Source organism: Rhamphochromis sp. 'chilingali' (genome assembly GCF_963969265.1).
Source record: "Rhamphochromis sp. 'chilingali' genome assembly, chromosome: 9".
Classification (NCBI taxonomy): Eukaryota; Metazoa; Chordata; class Actinopteri; order Cichliformes; family Cichlidae; genus Rhamphochromis; species Rhamphochromis sp. 'chilingali'.
In genome coordinates, this window is record NC_137936.1 from 14,273,310 (window position 1) to 14,296,291 (window position 22,982).

Genomic DNA, 22,982 nt, shown 5'->3' on the forward strand with positions numbered 1-22,982 from the left:
TTGCCAATATGGCGAAAGCCTGAATAGTCATAACGGTCAATATCGAGAACACGATTATTCAGCACAATTATTCGCTGACTTTTGCATAATCAGCCATTTGTAGAGCTTAACAAATATCAGATTTGAGTTTCCTCATCAGCCTTAAAAACTTGTAACGGTTCTTCTTGTTGAGCTGATGCATCGATAGTTGATGCATTGAAACACACATTTCAAAGATGGAAGGCACCAACTCTGAGCTAGCCTGAAAGCTGACAAAACAAAAACTGTAAAGTGTCTGGCATCTTTGCACACAAACACTGTCAAACAAATGTCATTCAAGAAACGTTCACTTTAACATTCATCATAGCTATGCACGTCACTATCCACCAAGAATGACCAACATCCTCGCTGATACAGCTGAAAAGTCCACGTTTCCTCTCCTTTTTCTAACGCGAGTTAGACACTAGGCAGAGCACAGCGTGTGATGTGGTGCGCTGGCACTACTAATGCATCCCAGCGTGCGGGGTAACTGTCACCGTGACGAGGTGTTAGAGGGCATAGATAGTGTGCATGTCTGTCTTTGGACACCTGCCCCGCAGATCTCCAAGTGTCACATCACGCTTTCGTCATCTGACCAGAATTCACCCTCTTAACTCTTAATGCCGCCGAATCTGCTTTACTCACGTAACTGTCATAACTGACATCTGCCTCTGAGATTAGTCAGGAGATAAATCAGCAGAGCTGCGCACAACAAACGGGACACTCAAATACAATCAGTATGTTGTCGAATAAATAACATTAATTCCAAAGACTGTATATTTTAGATGGGCAGTGGGTAGGAAGGCCTTGTGTCGAACCTTGTGTCTACTTGACAAACTGTCAAACATTTTTTCCCGTGTCTTTTTGAGCACCGTCGCTGCCACAGTGTTCCCACGAGACTGCAGATTCCTCCACATACAGATTAGCAATGGCATCCATAACCACACGAGTGACACAACCGGTTTTTAACAAGTCTAGAGTTTACCCACACAATCCACTGTTGTTCATACAGCTTAATGAGCAAAGTGTAAAAAGTCAACTGTATGATAGCACAGAAAACAGATGTAGAAAGCCTGTTGCTAGGGCTGCTCGATTATGGCAAAAATGATAATCACGATTATTTTCACTGAAATTGAGATCACGATTATTTGACGATATTTATTTAACCCTTTAAGACCTACTATAGAACCAAGTCCACCAGAGCTTATATTATTTTTATTTATTTTTTTTACATGCTGTAGTGCCATTTGTGGGAGCATTTCAAGTTGCTATACATCAATACAACTGTTATAGCCCATATTTTAATTATATGTATGCATTAAGTGCATAGTAATTACATAAATTGCAAAAAAGTGCAATAAACTACAAAAAAAATTGAAAATCGCTTTTGTTTTGTTTACATATATTTCTACTTGGAGAAATTTAAGAGGCTTATCCCTCAAAACTTTAAATACAATAAAGTTGCAAAAAATAGTTTCCCACCACAGGAAATTTATTTTGAGTGTCTTCATAGTTTTATTTTGGAGATACAGCAATTTTTATATACTGCAGGAAAAACAAAAAACAATCCTATGATGCAAATTTGCAAAGAAAACAGCATGTGCATCATTTCACTGTGGGAAGTGTTACGAACAGCTGATAGGAACGGCAAAGCGTGTTTCTGGAACATTATGCTTTTGTTCCTGCAAGCGCTTTTTATGCAATTTTTGCAAAGCTATATGTGGAACGAAACCGTGACCGAGGACAAGCTGATGGCATAAGATGTAAGTACAACTCCTCCGGTTTCATATGCAAAACAAATTATTGCGCTAGCTTACACGGTTCAGGTTCTACAGGGATTTAAAAATAGTTACGCAAAACGGAGCGTGCTGCTCTGACCGGCTTTAAAGGGTTAACAATGACTTTAAAAAAATAATATAAAATAGTGTGCAACACCACTGAAGTTTGTTTTTTTTAAACTCTTTTCAACCAACGGCAGTCACTCTCCTCTCCAAATAACTATAGCTTTCCGAGCTTCCCTCGGGTCCTCTTAATCAGCGGTCTCCACCCTTTTTTGCGCCACGGACCGGTTTATGCCCGACAATATTTTCACGGACCGGCCTTTAAGGTGTCGCGGATAAATGAGGGAGGGGCTAATAATCGGCTCAGTCATTTTTAATGATTGAAAGCCCAGATCGTAATCGTGATTAAAATTCGATTAATTGAGCAGCCCTACTTGTTGCTATCAGAAAGAGTGCAGTGCAGAAACGCATTAACAACAGAGGAACAGCAAGTAGCACATTCTCTCATCAGACTGTCTCCTGTACTTGCTTAGGTTAAAGATTTCAGCCACACAGGCATACACAGCTGTGGAAACAGAAACATCTTATTTTAAAATCGTATAACAAAAGTGCAGCCAGCTCTTTCTAACCCTAAGCTTTTGTTCAGAACTGCAGAAAAGAGCTACAAAACAGACATGAAGCCAAAAAACTGCTGCCTTTTAGTTACACAAAATAACCCTCAACAGGGATGCACTGAATTAAAAACATATAGCTGGTCTTTGGAGTAAAAAAATTAACAAAGGAGAGAGAGAAAAAAAGTAGATTGCTGAAAAAATGTTTTGATATCTAGATTTTTTTAGATAATTTCAGCATTATGGTTGAAAGCAACATGCTGCATCAATTGTTGTTGTTGTTAAAAAAAAATTAGATTAATCTTCAATTGAGACACAATAGCGGTGTGGGAAATAATTATTTCATCTGCTGCTCAATTTGTAGGTTTGCTCACTTACAATGAGGTTAACAGTCTCTATTAGTTATGGCAGTTTTCTCAACCACCAGTGCGGTGAAGTTATCCTGTACCCTTAAGAGAAAAATAGCTCTAAACGATGTTTCCATCTCCCTGCTTGACTGCGGGGATGGTGTTCGTTGGATCGCACTCAGCATTTCTTTTCCTTCAAACACGACGGGTCAAGTTGGTGCCAAAGAGCTCGATTTTAGTTTCATCTGACCACAGCACTTTCTGCCAAATTTTCACTGAATTATTTAGATGTTCACTGTCAAACTTCTTGAGCAGGAGAAACTTATAGTACTACATTCCTATGTAGTATAGTGCGTTAGCGATGGTGTTCTTGGTGACTGAGGTCCTAACTATCTTCAGATCACTAACAAGCTCCTCTCATGTGTTTTTTGGCTGATCCACCATCTTTCTCATAATCATCTTCACCCTACGAGGAAAAATTTTGCATGATTGTGACCGATTTTATATTTCTTCCAGTTCTGAATAATCGCACGAGCAGTTGTCACGTTCTCATCATTGTTGATGGTCTTGCGTTCCCATGACATACTCTGACACCTCTTTAGTCTTTCCCACTTTGGCGGAAAGGTTGGAATGGAAGAAATTGATTCTGTTGACAGAAGTGCTTTGTACACAAAACAAGTTGAGATTAGTAGTATCTGTAATATACTGTAAATTGTTTGTCACGTGAGCATATAGAGAAATTTTGGGAGCCAGAATTGTGGCTGCGTTGTAGGCGAACAAATACTTGTTTCATTCAACGACATGTTTGTAACTTTTATTTGATGTGTTTTTTTTCTGGATTTTTGGTTGATATTCTGTCTCTCTCCTTTAAAAATAAAACTACCATAAAAATTAGAGACTGCTCCTTTCTTTGGAAGCGAGCTAACTTACAAATTCAGTACTGGATCAAATAATTATTTCCCCCACTGTATGGATAAGAATTTCTGTAAAAAGTAGGGCTCTGCCGCACAAGACACTGGCCTGTGAAGGAAATTTCTATTGCATCAGCAGAATGAGGCAGCCTTGTTACATTACCTTTCAGAAGGCTTTATTCTTTCCGTCCTTATCTGAGGCATGAAGATCAAGTATTACTCTGGAGTGAGTAAGCTTGAAGAATCTGTCTCGATCTATAACTAGGAGCCAGTAAATTTAGAGCATAGGTTATCTGAGTCATGCTGTGAACACAGATATGCTGAAGAATGATTTAAGCTGGTGTTTTTAATGTTTGGTTTTTATGCTACCTTCAGAGATAAACCTTTGCAGGTGGTTTGTGTGCTTTGACATTTATTTATTTATTTATTTAAAAGCACCTGGTTGCCCATTTTCAGCTTGATGTAGCTTGAGGACCACCTCTTTGGTGGTCTCAGTCAGTATTGTCCTGTTTTCATGTTTCATCCAAAAAAATTATTTCAACCAGTTTTCAGTATGATTGAAATTTAATTGACAGAGAACAAATTGGGATCAATAGAAAGACCAGGATGTCATCTTGACAGTAAAGTAGGACTCGTATAGATTGCATTCATGGTGCTTGATGTAGAGGTCTTAGACTCATATCCCTAACAGAGGACAAAAAAAAGAATTGCTGAGGTTTTAGGAGGATATAAATCAGTTTTAAAAACCATCCCAATTTATTAAACCTTAACTAAAGAATAAAGAATAAATCCCAAACTGAGAGAAAAGAAAAATGGGACATGTGCTACAGGACAAACAGCAATCTCCTTTCTCTAAATAGCTTTTTACTATTTGGTAGTTCCCACAAAGCTACCACTGTTTGAAGGGCATTTACCAACATCGGGTTTGGAACATTTGATCAATTCGTTTTAGAAGCTTGAGTGAGTTAAAGTTCCCCCTCAGGGAGAATATTGCAATAGTAATTAAATAATTAAGCACACAACAAGGTAAAAACCAAAGCCTTAAGATACCAGCACACCAGCTATAATCCAGCATATAATCCATCATGTTAAAGGGTACACAACTTTACTAAAGAACACACTAATCTTCATCCCAAAATGCTTATTTAATAAACCAGGACACAACCACATTCTCAATAAAGACTGGAAAGACTGAACATAGTGGATGACAGCTCCAGCTCAGCCGAAACCAATATAAACACTGGATCAGTAACAACAACTGGTTCAAGTGACACTGATGGTTCAGAAACAGCATGAGGTGAACTGTGATGCTGGGTTTATCAGCAAAGTATGGATTATGTACAGTTTAATCCATTAACATCACAAGAAACACACAACACTGCCTGTAACCATGACCACCACTCCCTTGTCATCGAAACCATCATCAGGACACAGACAGATTTTTCACAGTTACAAAACTGCAGAACCTTAAATGTAACCCGAAAAGGGCTCTAAACCAACATTTGGGCGAATATTGGGGCAGCCCTTAAATAATCCCCCTGTGCAGGCCAATTTTAATGAAGACAAGTGAATACATTTAGCCGTCCACTTAGACTTATGCTCAGAAACACCAGCACAAACTATCAACGGGAATGCTCAATTATCGTCCTAACACCACAAAGCATACGTCCGTTTCCGTGGGCAACAGCTAAACGTCATCCTGTCACCGAACAAGCCGGGACACCAAACTTGAGCTTAATTGATGATAACGTGTAAACAATAAGCTGAGAACGGTTAGTTTACTTACCCTGTTCTCACAGCGCAGTCAAAAACACACACGAAGTGTCTTGAGTAAAGACTTAGATTGTTTCAATGACAGCTGTCGACACGCACTACCTGTCACGCCTGTGGAAACGAAAAGCCGGGTTTTGTTGCCTTTTGTTTGGAGCGTCTCTCTGAGCTCCAGGGAGGCGTGGTGGCAGCTCTACTTGATGCCTTCAGGAGCACCTCGGACATTCTATCACCACCGTCAGAAGACCAAAAGCTTTTTTCTTTTCCTTTCTCTCCCCCCATTTTTAAATGCTAATAATAGCATCGGCAAGGTCCTACAACTTTTAAAAATTATTTTATTTTATTTTATTTTTTAAAATTCAGACATAAAAAAATACAGTAAGGATAACAACAACTGAAATAAAATTAGATCTAAAATGAAATTTTCTTTTTCTAACTGTAAAGTTTTGCAAGATCACAGGCTTGCTGCCAATGAAAGTGTTAGTTTTAATTCTGTTCCACTGCTCTAAAATGCAATTCTAGACACTTTTGGACATTAAATATACTTTACACAACCATATTCATAATGCCTTAAATTTTGCACAAGTAAATTAAGTATTAGTATAACTGCAACAAAGACCCTTTTAAGAAAAATATCTGATTGCTTCTTATACAACAAAAAAAGCAACTCTATCTGATGTCTACACTCTAAACTCTGATAATCAGAAATTAAATTGGATTTAATTTCTCAAATGTAATTTTAATTTTTGTAAGTTTTAATGCAATATTTTTTGAAAAACAAAACAATAGACAAGCTAATTTTTCCTATTGTGTTTATGCACAAGTAAACACGTTTAATTAAAAAAAACAAAAAACAAATCCTTGGTTAAAATATGTAGACTGAAGCTACAGAATAATCCCCAAGTAGCACTGAAAAGTTTCATTACCATGAAGGCAGCATGTGGTCTGTGACTTACACACTGTGTGAAGAGCGCCACAAAGTGGATGTTTTTTTTGTTTGTTCGTTTGTTTGTTTTTTAATAGTAACCCATAGCCTAGGAATATGCATCAGGGGCCACTGAGATGTCAACAACCAGTAAAACATTCCGGTGAAATTAAAAGTTAGGTTAGCAAACAAACTGCTCACTGTCTTCTTGTGCTACCATGTCCTGTAATCACAAGTTACACAGTAATGTATACTTAGAGTATGATTTTAATCTAGTCTCTGTCCAGCAGTTTGACAACTTTATATTTGTACTGATAAACATTTTATTTATTTATTTTTCTTTGTAGTTCATGAAGTGGTAAATGGATAGAATGATTTTAGGGGGGAAAGGGGTTGGTTTCACGTTGTTACCTGTGCGTGGGGGTAGGATGTGTGGTCTGTCTGTCCCAAAACGCTGAAGAAAAATTGCAAGTTGTTTCTCCTTTGGTTCTTTGTCCAAGCCTGTGGCTCTCAGGTAAGAGCCAAACTGTTCTTTCCATGTCTTCCATTGTCCAGAAAGTTCGTCTAGCATGGGCAAAAAAGGCTGCATTTGAGCTGCATGTAACGCTGCGTGCATGCTGGAGGATCAGTTGCCCGCCAAAGACCAAGGTTATAATGAACATTCAAACTACTACCATGGAAAACACAAAGCAAAGCAAAGAATTTGGGCTCATGTGATTGTGTCACACTTGAAAAGGAGTGAAAGAAAATGGTTTTATCAGTTTGGGAACACATTACTGTGCTTTGTGGCAATGACTCTTCCTATATTGTTTTATAAAAAATCTGCAATTTACCATCAGTTTTTCAGTCTGGGACTTACCAGTGCTGGTGCTGTAGGTGCGAACCGTGGTGTCAATGGGAGGCGGAGAGCAGCCCGAGTCAATGGATGCAACTTCGTCGTCTTGGGAACAGCCAGCCTGGATGGCTCTCAGGTAGCTGTGGCTGCGGGATCGGAAGCACGTTGGCATGGGTAGGTCTGGAGGCTCTGAGTTGTCCTGAGAATGGGAACGGGAATCTCTAAATGTAGAATCTGAGCTGCGGTCTTCATAATGATGGCTCCTTTCTAGGTCTCGTAGCTAGAGTGAAGGAAAAACAAAACAAAACAAGATGTAGCAGTAGTTATTTTGTTCACTGAAGCTGCTCCTCGCACTCAAGGCGGCTGCCTTGAGAGTAGCTGCTAGGAGTAGCCTCTGGATGTGCAGTAAAACCACCAAATGTGTGCACTTGTGCAAATGTGTGTATGGTTAAGGGTATGTCGAATTTGCTATAAATGCATTTTTATGATGTCCAATAATGATATATTAGACTGATTTACTTTATAGGCTACATTTGTATGCATTAAAGTTATTTTTTCTTCTAGTGATCTGCACCGTTATTTTAATTTTTTTCCTCACATAAAACTGTACAACAATAATGCTAAAAACAAAGAAACAAACAAAAACAAACAAACAATAAGGCAACAGATGTGACTTTTTTCATGTAGTGACTCAATGCTCATATAAATTCATCTTTTGCTCTGACTTTTCTAAAGGTGAGTGTCAGCACACATTGGCACAATCATGTAAATGTTTCAGGTAATTTGAATTTTTCTGCTCTGGAAAAAGTACATCACTAAGTTAAAAATATAATGCATAATGAATTTGCATGGCTCGCTACTGTGCATGTAAGTTCAATCCCTAAATTGATATACTGGGCGAATGTGTTGTAATGCAGTGAGTGAGCTGTCGGAGATTGGCTGTAAATCCTGTACTAATAGCCTGCACTGCCTCATTTCACTGAGGAAGATCAGAGCCACGCTGCACAGTTGTTCATCATCTCACCGACCTTGACATTGGGAGGCTAATAGTTCTTATGTAAGTGGACGAACTGGAAATTTAAACTATCAGTGAGATGCAGTCAGAAAATAGGGAATCTTTGTTCGCTGGGAGCTCGTTTTATTACAGCCGTTCGGGCTGTATCTGTGAAAATGTAAATTATACTAAGTAAACGAGTGTAGCTCGAGGCAGACAAAAGGGTCTTTGACTGGTGATGTGAGAGTAGAAAGTTTGCCAGGAGCCAAATGATGTAAATTATGATCGAGAACAAATACACTCGGAACTCATTAGGAAGATAATGGAAGCAAATGAGACACAGGCAGAAATGGAAAACATTTTTTTAACCTCTGAAAGATAAGAGACGCCACATTTTCCCTGTCAGTCTTCCAGGAAAACACTGACCTGTCCCATGCGCCTGCCCAAGGTACTGCAAGCCTGGCTGAAGTCATCGTCGTCCCATGGTGGCAAAGATGAGCCTATACTCCCGATACAGTCTAGGTTGTCTAGGCTGCGATTATTGGAGAACTCTCTGAGAGCTGGAAGACAGCTGGGAAGGGAAGTAACCAAAAGATATCCTTTAGGGATATGAAGTCTAAGTAGAAAAACTGATGGAAAATGATTGTAAACAGGATATGCTGTTGCTAATGCACGATGACAGAGAGGCAGAAGGGAAAACTTTGATCAAGGGAGAAAATGAGTGACCAGCAAAACCAGAAATTGAAAGAGAGATAAAAGGAGGACAAGTTTATTATTGAAGTCATCCCTTTAATTCCCACTTTGATGCTCCAAATCTCATCTCTGTTTCATCTAATTTTAGCATTAGTCATTTTAGCATCCCAGCATGCAAAGCCAATGATGTCAGGCGAGGCATGTACAGTGCACAGCGTTCTATGCCATCATGGTGCCAAGACAAAACATGTTTAGGTTTTTATTAAGCTAAAAATAGTATGTTATACATGTTCTTTGTTGGCACACAGTGATAGTGACATGGCAGTAAAATGCCATGGCAAAGTGTATGGACACAGATGTCCCCCTCATTCCCTAATTTGAATAGTGTTGAAGCTACTTTCCACCTAAAAGCACTGGACAGATGGTATTTACAAGCTTACGGGAGGTTAGCAGTTGTTGGCAGCAGGACATGAATTTTTGCATTTGGAGTTTCCACTTTCAGACATCTGAGGGGGGCAGTGCAAAGTCACTGATCATAGACCAATCCGATCTGAAGTGTTCTGCACCGCGCCCCTGAGAAGTGACTTGCAGACCTATCACTAACCTGCTCATTGACCTGCCCAGCTGGTGCAGAGAGGACACACTGTGGAGTGGAGACCACAGGGCATCTAGCTCCCCTTGCAAAAAGGTGTATTCCAGGGTTCTGCTGCTCACGCCAATCAGGTAGGCGCAGAACGGAAGAAAGTAGGGTTGGACGATCAGGAATTAGCAGGGGGGTATTAGGATAAGTCATTCAAGCGTAATTCTAGATTTTTAAATTGCTCGGTGTGTTTGGTAGGTAAGCTGTGCCCATGATTATCAACACCCCCCCACCCCCAACCTGCCTCTGATCCAACCAGAATCATAAGATACCTCAAAAGGAAACTATACAACACATTATTGCATCAAGGTTTGTGTCATGTATGTATCTGAATGTAATAGACACTGACAAAAACAAGCCCAAAATACACTAAAAAGATGTTATCGCGGGGTATTAAAATTTCATACATTTCTCTAACAAGTCAATATTTGAAAAGTTGATTATACATTAGAAAGCATGACAGCTGTGGCTTAAATTAGTGTAACATCGCTGTGGATAAAAATGAAACAATATGACTATATTTTCTGGCCTTGCATGAAAAGGCACAGTCAATTAGCAATGTCCCACTGTGCTTGCATCACACATTGTGCAATGCTTTGCTCCAGAAACCATGTCACTCAGAGGCAAGTGAGCCACAATCCCACTTAGTCAAAGCGATTGGGCTGATTTGTGCTGATTTACTGGCTGAACGCAAGCAAAACTCAGTGTCGTATTGTGTAAACTGCACTATTGTATAGCGTATTATCTTAGTGACGCTTTCTATGGCCAATAATATGTAGGTAAATCACAGCTGAGGTATGATAGTAAGAGTGACATGTGGACAGCAGCAGGGAGTCTGACACCACTTCTATGCGTGAGTAAGCGCAGCGTGGACTGTGTCTACACGTGTGCACTTGTGTGTGTGTGTGTCTGTTCTGAGGCTGGGCTTCAGTATGTATCCATAGATTTTTTTTTTTTTTTACTGTTGTTTGATTGTTAAGAGCTTTTGCCAATCAGTATTTATAACAGTGTGTTCTAATAAGTGTTTTGGGCGTTCTCTGAAAATCAGCAGATTTTTTTTTTTGGGGGGGGGGGGGGGGCTACATACATTTTAAAGGGCCAATCAGTAACTTTTCTTCTGACTATAGTCATGCATTAAAAACAACATGTTGTATTTTTCTCAGCTTATCATGACTGTAGAAACAGACATGGTTTCTAGTTGTTCTCATGAATGGTAACCATACGCTTTCTTCTTCTTTGATCCTTGTTTGTATGTAAAGGGTTTCTCCCTTATTGTTTATGCTAATGTGTAATAAACCATAGTTCAGTTTGTGCCCTTACTTGCGTGGGGGAAACTGGTCACTCAGAGACTGCTGGGTAGCCCTGAGGTAGCTCTGACGCCGAGCAGCAGTTTTTGGTGAGGGTTTGGGACTTCCCTCAGAGTCATCGCTGTCTTCCATGTCTCCCATTGCCTTCACATAGCTACCACTCCGCATCCGCCGGCATGGGATTTCATTGGCACCCCCGCTGTGACCTAATGAGCTGCTCCAGTCACCCTATAGCCACCATTAAGTGAACAAAATGAGTCTTCAGTCAGTTTTTAACGATCTATGTTGTTATCTAAGCACTGAAGTGTTTCCCTTGATGGTAATAGCTTATATAAACATACAGTAAACACTCAACAAATAGACAGAATATAATTTTTTATCCACTCTACTTTGTGGGCTACTCACCCTTCTTCCAACCTGTAGGTAGTTGCAGGTTAGTTCTTGTTGACAGGACTTGGATTTGAGCATGGACCTGTCCAGTGTAGCTGAGCCCTTCTGAATAACCTGTCTTGGTTGACCCATGGTTAATGTGGACCATGACCCTCCTTTCATATAGTCACTATCATTCATCATCAAACCTCCTGGTCCACTTAATCCACCTAGTCCACTTAATCCACCACCTCCTCCACCCCCTGGCCCAGGAAGTGCCTGATACTTTAAGTCACTGCTGCTTTTAGATGAGCTGATAGTGTTGTAGCCACTGTGGATGTATCTGTTCTGCCCCCCGTGGCTGTCGGGGCCAGATGGACGCCCGAGAGTCATCATGGCCATGGTGTTGTGGTAGCTGCTCAAATCGCTGCTGTCCAGATCGTCCGAGCTCCAGTAACCCGACATGTTGGAGCGTGGCCGTCGCTTGGCAGTTGCTTCTGATTTTGTACCCCGATCTTTACTTTTGGCTCTGCGATTGTGCTTCCCTCCATCCTCCGTACTAGATGAACCTCCTCCACTGCCGGTCGACCGTCCGTTAACATTTCCTTTCATGTTGTGGCTCTCCAGGGACTGCGACTTCGCAAAGAGCTTCTGCACTGAGTGCAGCATGTAACGAATACGACCAGGACTGTCCGTACGCTGCTTGGCAGCAGCAGCAGCAGATGTTCGGTGAAACTGCAATGTGCTGAATCCATCACGGCCGCCAGGTAACTGTTTATCAAACTCAAGCAGACTTGGTGGGGTCTGGTTCTTGGTCATATGATGTGATATTGTTGCTGAGCCACTTGTAATCATAGGTGTTCGTGCGCTCAGCCCTGCCATGCCCATGCCCATTCCCGTCCCCATGCCCATGCCCATGGACATGGAGGTCCCCATGGTCCCTGTGCTTATTCCTCCGATACTGTCCCCAGGAGGAGAAAAATCAGACTGGTCATAGGAGTTGTAGTGAATCCCAGGAAAGGTGCTGCTGTTGGACAGCTGGTTGTTGAGGGGCAGCATGCATTCTGGTGGAAGGGAGCTTGGGTTGGCTGAAGAGTAAAGGTGGGGGTCCATGGTGCCATAGTGGTCCATTGTGGGACTCAGCAAGTAAGGGCTGCGAGGAAGTGTAGTGGTCTTATGAGAAAAGAGGGCCTCTGAATGGTCTGCAGAAGTGTCGCAGGAATCAGACAGGTGTCTGCTGCGGTTGGTCCCTAAGCCTTTCATGATGGCGAGGAGGTCCAACCCTCTAGAAGACCTCCAGGCCAGAAGAGAGATTCTTTTGAAGATATTTCCTAAAAAAAGAGAGACAAACAACCCAACAAAAAAGACAGAAGGAAAAAGGTTTAAGAGCTGATTAATACAGCACTATACAAAACACATAACACAAACTCTCAAACTCAACCATCCATATCAGCTTGGCCACACAAATACGCCCACTTCTGTGCTAAACCAGACTAAAACAGAGTAGCTGGAAGGCATTTTTTTGTCTGTACAGTGAATGAGCCAGCTTCCCACTGTCTCCCACAGTGAACATCTGTGTTAAAATGCTAGAAATGGATAGAAAAACAACACGTTAAACAAAGGCACGCAGTAGCTTGTGGGTCAGGGCATAGATTATCAGTAGGAGAAAAACTGCTGACAGCGCTGAGTTCCTCGAGACGCCTCTGCATTTATGTGGGTCTTTGCAGCTGCCAGCGAACAAATATCTCCTTTTTCTGCCTAATCACATTCAGAAAAAAAAGGTCAATCATCATTGCACAAACATTTCCTTTCATGAGCACCCACAAACAAATGCACACATGAGAAGATTTGATTTTGTGGCCTTTCCTTTAATAATAATAATAAAAAAATCCAAAACATAATATTACACACTTAAGGCAGTTTAAAAAATTATAGTTAACAACACTACCTGCGTCTCTGGCTGACTCACTGTATCTCCTCCAGGTAAGTTGTGATACACAATGGCCAAATCTCTGTAAAAGCCCTTTCTTTCAGCTTGTATCATTCTCTCTTATTCCATCTGTTTCTCTTTCCCTCTCCTCCTCCACTGTCACTTCTCTCTCCACTTCCCACCTCCAGTGGGTATCCCTGGCATGAGTGATGAAGCTCCTGTCCTAGCTTTGCATGGTGAGCCAAGGATGGCGGGCAGAGTGTCATAGTGAAACCAGTAAAAGAGGATTTGACCAGTGGGCGGCGTGCGGCAGGAGTTGGCAGCTACAACTTCTTGTCCTCCTAGTCAAGCTGTGCCAATGCCCTGCCCGGCAGGGCAGCAAGAATGGCGCTTCTCGTCATGGACCATGAACGATTATAATGGAGGGATATCATGCAAAGGTGATAGTGACAGGTATTAGGCTTGTTATCCTGTGTGGATATGTAGTTATTAATAGCTGAATAGTGTAATTATTATTACTCAATTTCTGCTAACTTTTTAAGCCAAAAGAATAGTAAACAAGCCCACCGAGCATCTGTAAATACATTACATTTCAGCTTTTTAAAGCATGCTGCTTCCTTATCTCTGCTGGTGCAGTCGAGTGAATTAATAACTGGAATAATTCTTTGTACATTTTGGCAGACAGCTAATAAACACGTACATTTCTACTGAATTAATTGCCATTTTCAATAAATACTGTTAGTATATTATGATATCACGCTGTAAACTGGAGGTAAACTGGGATAAAATATGGATGTCTTAATGTTAGAGACTACCTCCGAAGCAGATGCAAGGAAAACTAATAATACTGTTAAAACTTAATCTTATATTCAGCACAGTACATTTAATCTTAATTACTTTCAGACAAAGTCAGCTCTGCAGGACAACAACAGTTCCCTGAAAATGTATTAACTTACAGTCGCTCTGCACAAACGCAGACTGCTGTTTGCTACGGAGGTTTTGGGTTCGGGCCAGATAAAAACCATCACTCCCTCATTTGAATTTTAGTCAGGTACTCACATTCCATAAAAAACAATCGTCAAAATAACATTGCTCTTTAATTTTCATCATTCACAGTTTCCATATTGAGAAAGCTAATGTGAATTGTCAGCCTAGCAGTTAATGGCTTTTTATACCACTTCCCTATTCATAAAATTTGAAAGTCAAATTGGAAATCAACCACCAGACCAGAAACAGACATTTCTTCTTCTCTGTCATAGTTTCTATCAATCAGACAGTTTCTTTGGAGAAATGGCGAGGAGATATTTGCTATAAATCTCTATTATCACCTTAGGAGAGCTACAAACATGCATAAAAATCAGATAATGGCACAGTGCAGTGTGAGACAGGCAATAAGTGATGACAAAGCAGCTCACCTAAAAATTACACCTCATTTGAAGGGCAATTTGAGTTGATTACAATTCATTGTTTCAGAGAAGGCACCGAAACATTTGGTGTTACTTCACCTTTAAAAGTATGCACCACGTTGACACACTTTTTGCAATTAACTATTTGCCAAAAAGAAATTGCAACAAAAAAAATCTCCATATAAATTATGAACTGGTTTTATTTCCACCATTATTAGCATGCTCCAGGCACAGACTCATTTAGTGTCATTAACAGAGCCTTTCTGAGTGCCATCTCCGCTGATAGGGTCAAATCCTCTAAATCCTTTTACACCACATTAGCCAACTCATATCCTGCCGTGACATGCCACTCAGCTAAGCTTAGCATACCCTCCTCAGTGTGTCAACCAATATGGCTCAAACTGACACTGATAGCCGCATTATTATTATGTATTGGAGGCAACGTGACAAATCTGTGTGCCTAAATGCCCAGGATCTCAAGCACTCTAATCGAGGATATGCGGTGAAATACACACAGCAAATTTGTCTGCTAATTGACATTTCCTGTATGTTTTGAGCAGACGATCATTGCAGTGCATCCGTATTTAACAAAAGTGCTAATGAAGTGTTTATTATTAGAAGGCTTGGTTTAAATAGGGATGCTTACCAGTGCATGTCACAGAGGCTTATACTTTATAATGACATTAATCATTCAAGTTCAAGCTATAGTTCATTCTGTGCTACAGTGGAAAAGTAGATATTATAGTTAGATTTACATGGAAACGTTGGGTAACGTGGTGCCTTGAGTTCACCATCATGACTCAATGGGACTGGTAGACACTGCATGTTACTATGACTGTCATTAAACAAAATAAAGCTTGGCAGATAATGTATATATGTGACATATAACCAGTGATGTGAGTGCTTATGATGCAAACCTGCCACAACTTTACTTCACTGCGTGACAGAAAGGCGAAGAGACAATTCAACCCTCAGACATTGGAAATTAAGGAATTTAGGTCAAGCCTCTGTTAGCTGGGTCCTAGACACGAGTCCGCGTGTGTGCGTTCTTGGTATTTGTGTGCTCCGAGTGTATACTACTGGTGCGCACACAAATGCATGAATACCAAGAATGTTAATGCGCTTGTGCTCGTGTGTGCTTCTACACCCTTGAGCGTCTGGTGGTGGCATCTCCCTGCCTTGTGCACTGGGGAGCTGCCATCTGCTCTTCCAATGGGAGAAGGAGTGTTTGGCATTGTGTCCAATTCATGACCTTACTCAGTTTCTCAGCCATCACAATGTCAGGGCTACAGGCAATTCACAGTGTCAACCAGAAGAGGGCGACACACTCAACACAAGCTGTACTGGTGTTTCTGCCGAGTTCCATTATTTTTTGATGTTTTTATACAGCATGTGGAAGTATTTATCCTGACAATTCACTTGTTCAAGTCAGAGCTAACAGAATAATTTATCTGTTGCAGATTTTTAATGTGTCAGTGTGATTCCGGACAATGTGTGTGGATTTCAAATAAAGATAAATTCACAATTAAACACTATGGCAGACCTGCTTAGGGTGTACCCCAGCTCTCACCCTGTGGTAGCTAGGATAGGCTCCAGTCCCCCAATAACCCTGAATCGGATAAGTGTAAGAGAATGGATGGATAGACAGATGAAGGACTGGTTGGATAATTTCAGGAACCTACTGTACTTCAGCTTGGATTCTTCTGATTCAGGAAGTGTTAACTTCTTTTTCTGCTTCTTCTTTAGGTGTCGCCACAGCGGATCATCTGCCTCCAACCTGCCCTATTCCTAGCATCCTCTCTGACACCAACCCTCTGCATGTCCTCCTGTTCCATCTTCAACATGCTTTCTTTGATATATCCACTATCCGTCCTTTTCCCAGGTTGGAACTATCTCAACCTTGCCTGTCTGTCTCCAAATTGCTCCAACTGAACTGTCCCTCTGATACACTCATTTCTAATCTTGTCCATCTTGGTCACTCCCAATGAAAATCTTAATATCTTCAGCTCTTCCACCTCCAGCTTGGCCACCAGTCTTTTTGTCAGCAGCAGTGTCTCTGTACCAAACATCACAGCAGGTCTCACTAAACCGTCCCTTTCACTCTTGCGGCTATCCTTAATACACTGTAAACCTACTTATGTGTTTATGTTTTTATCTTCTGTATTAAGAGGTGGGTTTAAGTATAAGTAGTTTAAGTATAACAAAATCTGATATATAAATAAAGTCGTCACTGCCATTGCCATCCTTCTGTCAACAAATAACCACTCACACTGATTTTTAACCCCTGTACCCTGGCTGTCTTCTTCACCTCTCTTCTGCACTGTGGTTGACCCCTGCCATTTAAAGTCATGCACCTTCACTGCCTCTGCTTCACTACTTGGAGGACAAACTAAACAACATCAACACTCATAATGGGGTCAGAGTGTGCTTCTCCTGTCTCTCCTTTACTTTCTTAATTTTTATTCGTCATCTCTTAATGATCCTGATACAGATTCATTGGCAAATAGCTAAAAATTGGCCAATATGCCGGTCGAGTTATATTTTGTGCTTTTCATTCATGGAATCGTGGGTTTTAAATTCAAATTGTTTAGACTTCAAATGATGATTTAAATGAAGATGAAAACAACAACCAAGACATCTGAAACAATGACAATAGTTTTTATGCTTGAGTTCAAGATTTTATCTTTAAGACAATTATTGTCACGGTCCGGGGCAGCGGCCGTGTGGAGAATGGAAAGGAGGACTCAAAACGCAGCACTTATTCAGGTGTGAGGGTGATTTATTGATAATATCCTATATAAAGTGGGGATGGTAAAACAGAACTAAGGATGAACTAACTGGGAGAAACTACACAAAGAAATAGCAAACCTGAGCATGAAGGGAGAACAGCAGGGAGAGCACACAGGGGATTACACCAGGTATGAACACAGACGACGCGACGAGGAGCAGAGGAAATCACACACTATAAGTACACGAAGAGACACTGGGAAATCACACACAGGTGGGGGAAACAGCTGGACCTGATTAACCTGACGAGACAGGGGAACACTAACACCAGGGACCAACAGAGGGAGCACAAACCCAGAACCCAGTGTCTAAAATCCCAAACACAAACCATCCCAAAACAGCCATGAATAATAATGAAAGTAATAACAATAAAGAACATAAACATAAAGTCACTGAGTCATGGTCGCAGGACCATGACAATTATACTTTCTCAGTATGTAGAAAATAAGACATAAACTAGTAAACTAAGAAATATAATACGGATTACACGTGGAATGTGTGGGTAAGAGTAAAATAGCACTACAAAACAGAAAAATGCAAGTAAATGTATAATGTCTAGGACATTAATGTATTTTTCATATACAAATATAAAAATATATAAAAGCACAAGCCTGTGCACTGACAGTGAAAAAACCCTAAATACAAATTTCAGTAATTCCTATTATAATTAATATTACTCAATTTGCATAGTTCTTGGCACAAAACTAGTTCCAAATTTAAATGTGGGCCCTGATTTAATACATAGCGAGAATTCCTATTCCCAGTATATTAATTAGCAAACCCAAGAATCGAGGAAATATTAAGACCGTTGCTAAACTCTGTATTAAAAAAGTTTTAGCTGTAGCACAAGTATTCAAATTTTTAGACTAGTTGCCAGTTTTTAGATTGGCAAGTCTGTGGGTGGACAATTTTCGATGAGCCACTGTGGAAAGGAAATCATCCCCTCATCTGAGCAACAATATCCAGAGAGGCAGTTTGTCAGAGCACAGCTCAGTCAGTCAGCCCTGAGCCCATCTGCTCCATAGGCTTACAGCACTGCCCTGAAAGACAGGGGGCAGCTTTGTGTGTGTGTGCGTGTGTGTGTGTGTGTGTGTGTGTGTGTGTGTGTGTGTGTGTGTGTGAGACATGTAACAAGACAGATGAATGCTTACAGACTGCTGGTGAGGAGGAAGGGACAGAAGGAAGTGAGGGAAAATCTGTAGGGAGAAAGGTGTGGGATTTGACAGCAGTGAAAATGAAAGCAATCTAAAAGGAAGGAGAAGGTGTGAAAATCAGTCAATGTGTTGTAAACTGCGCACTGGGGAGAAGGTAAAAATCCAGTAAAACAAAAGAACAGAAATCAGTAAGAGGGAGGAAAAGAAAGAAAGAGAGAAAGAAAAAAGGAGAAAAATGGCTGCCAAGGGAGCAAAAGAGTTCAATGAGGTCAGTTTTTCAATGAGTTCAGTGAGTGCCTAGATAAAGCAAAGAAGATACTTCTTCTTTTTTTCTTTGAGGAACGGTAATCAGATGGTACTGGAGGTGGAGATGTGTGGCAGCGTAACGTCTGATGCATGTGTTTATTCCAGAAAGGTGTGAAGGTGTAAATAAGTGTGAATATGTGAGACATATGCGTGTGAGAGATAATAATTGCCTACGGCTGGCTGAGATCTTAGAATTTCCATACCTTTGTTTTATGTTGTAAGGGTTTTGCAAGTTCAGGTGAAAAGTAATTGAATATTTCGTGTATGTGTGTGTGAGCGAACACACACACGTATGCATACCTGGATGCATGTGTGAGTTATATTATTAATAATAAATAGTGTACATGGATGTGCATTGGTGTGTGTGTGTGAGCAAAGCAGGCTAACCTTGTCCTAATTACAGTCTATCTATTCCATCAGTGCTGTGCTCTGGCCTATTTTCACAGCTATAAATTTACCACTCTCCCCTCTGTTGTGATAGATGACCCACTCATTTTAGCCCTTCTCTAAAGACTGTGAGCCAGAAAGGAAGTCAGTGGAAGACAGTGGCACCACTTCACTACTTCTGATGGCAGTGATGGAACTTTCCATGTCCTCAAAACTATTGAGTTCTGTTCTGGGCCATGCCTCTTAATCTTTGAATTCAGGTGTTTTCAGCCCCATCGACATGCAATATGCCTTTACAAACATTCGTGAGAGAATGAGTTGTTCTAAAGACCTCAGTGAATCTAAGTGTGGTCCTGTGAAAGGTGTCACGGTTACAAGAAATCAGTTCATGAAATTTCTCCCCTCCTGGATGTTCCACAATCAGCTGTGAGTGGTATTAGTGCAACATGGAAGTGCTTAGTCATAGCCACAAAGTGTCAGGCTACATAAAGTTACAGAGCGGGGTTGCCGGCTGTTGAGGCGCTTAGTGCATGAAAGTCACCAGCGCTCTGCTGACTCTATAACTGTAGCCTTCCAAACCACCTCTGTCATCAACATCAGCAGAAAAACTGTGCACTACAGCTTCGTGGCAGGTGCAGATGTTGCAACGACGGTTATCCGGTCATTAAGTCTGACGTCACTAGCCGTGTCTGGGCCTAAACTCCGCTGCAGGTCCATATATCAAACGATCACTATGGCATTACTGAGAGTCGAAAAACTGTCTAAAGTCTTTCATCTTTAATAAAATGATCAGCGTTCTGCTCTACCAGGTGTAACAATTGAGTTTAACATCCAGGCATCCATGAAAACGAAATTTATGACATTTAACGGAGTTAGAAGTTAGTAGGAAGTTAGCTCGCTAGCTTCTATCTAAATACAATATAGCATGTCCTGACTGCGGGGTTTTGGAAACAAATTAAAACGTACAGCTCTGTTATCACTTCCAACATAAACGAAGACAGAAAACTAAACAGCAGTGACGTTTGTAAGGTTACTGAAGTTTGGCTAGCTGGTATATAATGATGTGCTACGTGACCGCTAGCGACACAGCTATGTTAGCATAATATAAACAAACAAACTTTTTTTCCACTCAATAAAAGTTACTGTGAGTTTTCTCGGTGGTCAGGAACAAATGTAATTGCATGGCAGGATGCTGTAAAAGGACCAAACTTCAGCCAGGAGAACAACTGAGATAATCCATCCACAATACGAGGTTAGTCATTCATATACTGCTGCATGGGCTGGGCTGTAGTTACATCCTAAGGTTTTAAAAACTGAGCTTAAATAAATGATTAGCGGTAATAAAACCCGAGGGAGGTCAACAAGGCAAGGCAAGGCAAGGCAAGTTTATTTGTATAGCACAATTCAACAACAAGGTGGTTCAAAGTGCTTTACAGAGACATTAGAAACAAAAACAAATAAAAAGCATGATTTAAAATTGATTAAAACAAGCAAACTAACTAACTAACTAACTAACAAACAAACAAACAAACAAACAAACAAACAAACAAACAAACAAACAAACAAACCAGTATGTAAAATCAAAACAGATAAAATCAGAACAATAGATAAAATCAGTAGTTAAAATGTAAGTTTTGAAGTTTAAGCTTAAAAGTGTGGATTTGGTGCTTTATTCAAATGCAGCTGAGAACAGGTGAGTCTTCAACCTGGATTTAAATAAACTATGTGTTTCAGCTGATCTGAGGCTTTCTGGGAGTTTGTTCCAGATATAAGGAGCATAAAAGCTGAATGCAGCTTCTCCGTGTCTGGTTCTGACTCTGGGAACTGATAAAAGACCGGATCCAGATGACCTGAGGGATCTGGAAGGTTCATACTGGGTCAGGAGGTCACTGATGTATTTTGGTCCTAAACCATTCAGAGCTTTATAGGCCAGCATCAGAACTTTAAAGTCTATTCTCTGACGGACAGGCAGCCAGTGTAAAGACCTCAGAGCTGGACTGATGTGGTCCACTTTTTTGGTCTTAGTGAGGACTCGAGCAGCAGAGTTCTGAATGAGCTGTAGTTGTCTGACTGATTTTTTACGTAGACCTGTAAAGATGCTGTTACAGTAATCAAGCCTACTAAAGATGAATGCGTGGACTAGTTTTTCCAGGTCCTGTTGAGACATCAGATCTTTTATCCTCGAAATATTTTTGAGGTGATAGTAAGCTGATTTTGTTATTGTCTTAATGTGTTTTTCTAAGTTTAGGTCTGCATCCATCACTACACCCAAATTTCTCGCCTGGTCTGTGGTTTTTAGATGTATAGATTGAAGTTCTCTGGTGACCTGTAATCGTTTTTCTTTGGCACCAAAGACTATTACCTCAGTTTTGTTTTTGTTTAGCTGGAGAAATTTTTGGCACAACCAGTCATTAATTTCCTCAATGCATTTACCAAGAGCCTGTATAGGGCCTCGGTCTCCTGGTGACATTGTGATATATATTTGTGTGTCATCTGCATAGCTATGATAGTTTATTTTGTTGTTCTTTATAATCTGTGCCAGTGGGAGCATGTAAATGTTAAACAGAGGGGGTCCCAAGATGGAACCTTGGGGAACTCCACATGTGATACTTGTCTGCTCAGATGTGAAGTTACCTATTGATACAAAGTATTTCCTGTTTTCTAAGTATGTTTTGAACCAGTTTAGTACAGTTCCTGAAAGACCTGCCCAGTTCTCCAGTCGTTTGAGTAATATGTTGTGGTCAACTGTATCAAATGCTGCACTGAGATCCAGTAAAACTAAGACTGACATTTTTCCACTGTCTGTATTTAGACATATGTCATTGAACACTTTGGTCAGAGCGGATTCAGTGCTGTGGTTCTGTCTAAAACCTGACTGGAAGGCATCATAACAGTTATTCTGTTTTAAGAAGTAACTGAGCTGTTGAGAAACTGCTTTTTCAATGATCTTACTTAAAAATGGGAGATTTGAGATCGGCCTGTAGTTGTTCATTTGTGTCTTGTCAAGATTGTCCTTTTTCAGTATAGGTTTTATTACAGCAGTTTTTAGTGGTTCTGGAAACACACCTGACATTAAAGAAAAGTTGACGATCTGTAACAGGTCTGACTCCAAAGTCTTTGAGACCTTTTTGAAAAAACTTGTTGGCAGGACATCTAAACAGCAGGAGGAGGAGTTCAGTAGACCTAAGATGTCCTCCAGGTCTTTGCTGTTAATAGGTTGAAACTGTTTCATGGTGTTTAAACAGTTTTTTGGTGGACACAGTACATATCCTGGATCTGCTGTTGATGTACCAATTGCTTGTCTAATTTTTTGGATTTTTTCAGTGAAGAATTTGGCAAAGTCATTGCAGGCCATGGTTGAATGAAGTTCAGCTGCCACTGGCACAGGAGGGTTTGTTAGCCTGTCAACTGTGGAAAATAAGACCCGAGCATTATGACTGTTTTTAGTGATGATGTCAGAGAAGTAGGACCTCCTTGCACTCCTCAGTTGTAAATTATAATTGTGAAGTTTCTCTTTATAGATGTCATAGTGAACCTGGAGGTTTGTTTTTCTCCATCTGCGCTCAGCTTTCCTACACTCTCTTTTTTTCATTTTTCACTAGTGTGAAGTTTCTCCATGGAGACTTTTTCCTTCCAGAGATAACCTTCACCTTAATGGGAGCAATTATATCCATTACATTTAACATTTTTAAATTGAAGCTATTGACGAGCTCATTGACTGAACCTCTGGACAGGTCAGGTGTTAATGGGAAGACCTGGTTAAATATCTCACTACTGTCTTCAGTTATACACCGTTTTGTGATCACTGCTG

General features: G+C 40.5%; 1 protein-coding gene across 1 annotated transcript in view; it reads right to left on the bottom strand.

Annotated features, from left to right (window-relative positions):
- dlgap4b (discs, large homolog-associated protein 4b) overlaps positions 1-22,982 on the bottom strand; it is a 177,580-nt gene that overhangs the window by 17,285 nt on the left and 137,313 nt on the right. The window contains exons 7-11 of the mRNA XM_080891212.1: positions 11,238-12,532; positions 10,846-11,060; positions 8,619-8,763; positions 7,223-7,478; positions 6,775-6,927 (exon numbers count right to left, since the gene is read on the bottom strand). Of these exons, the coding sequence (XP_080747338.1) occupies positions 6,775-6,927; positions 7,223-7,478; positions 8,619-8,763; positions 10,846-11,060; positions 11,238-12,464 (1,996 nt within the window). The 5' untranslated portion in view covers positions 12,465-12,532. The remainder of the gene's footprint in view (positions 1-6,774; positions 6,928-7,222; positions 7,479-8,618; positions 8,764-10,845; positions 11,061-11,237; positions 12,533-22,982) is intronic.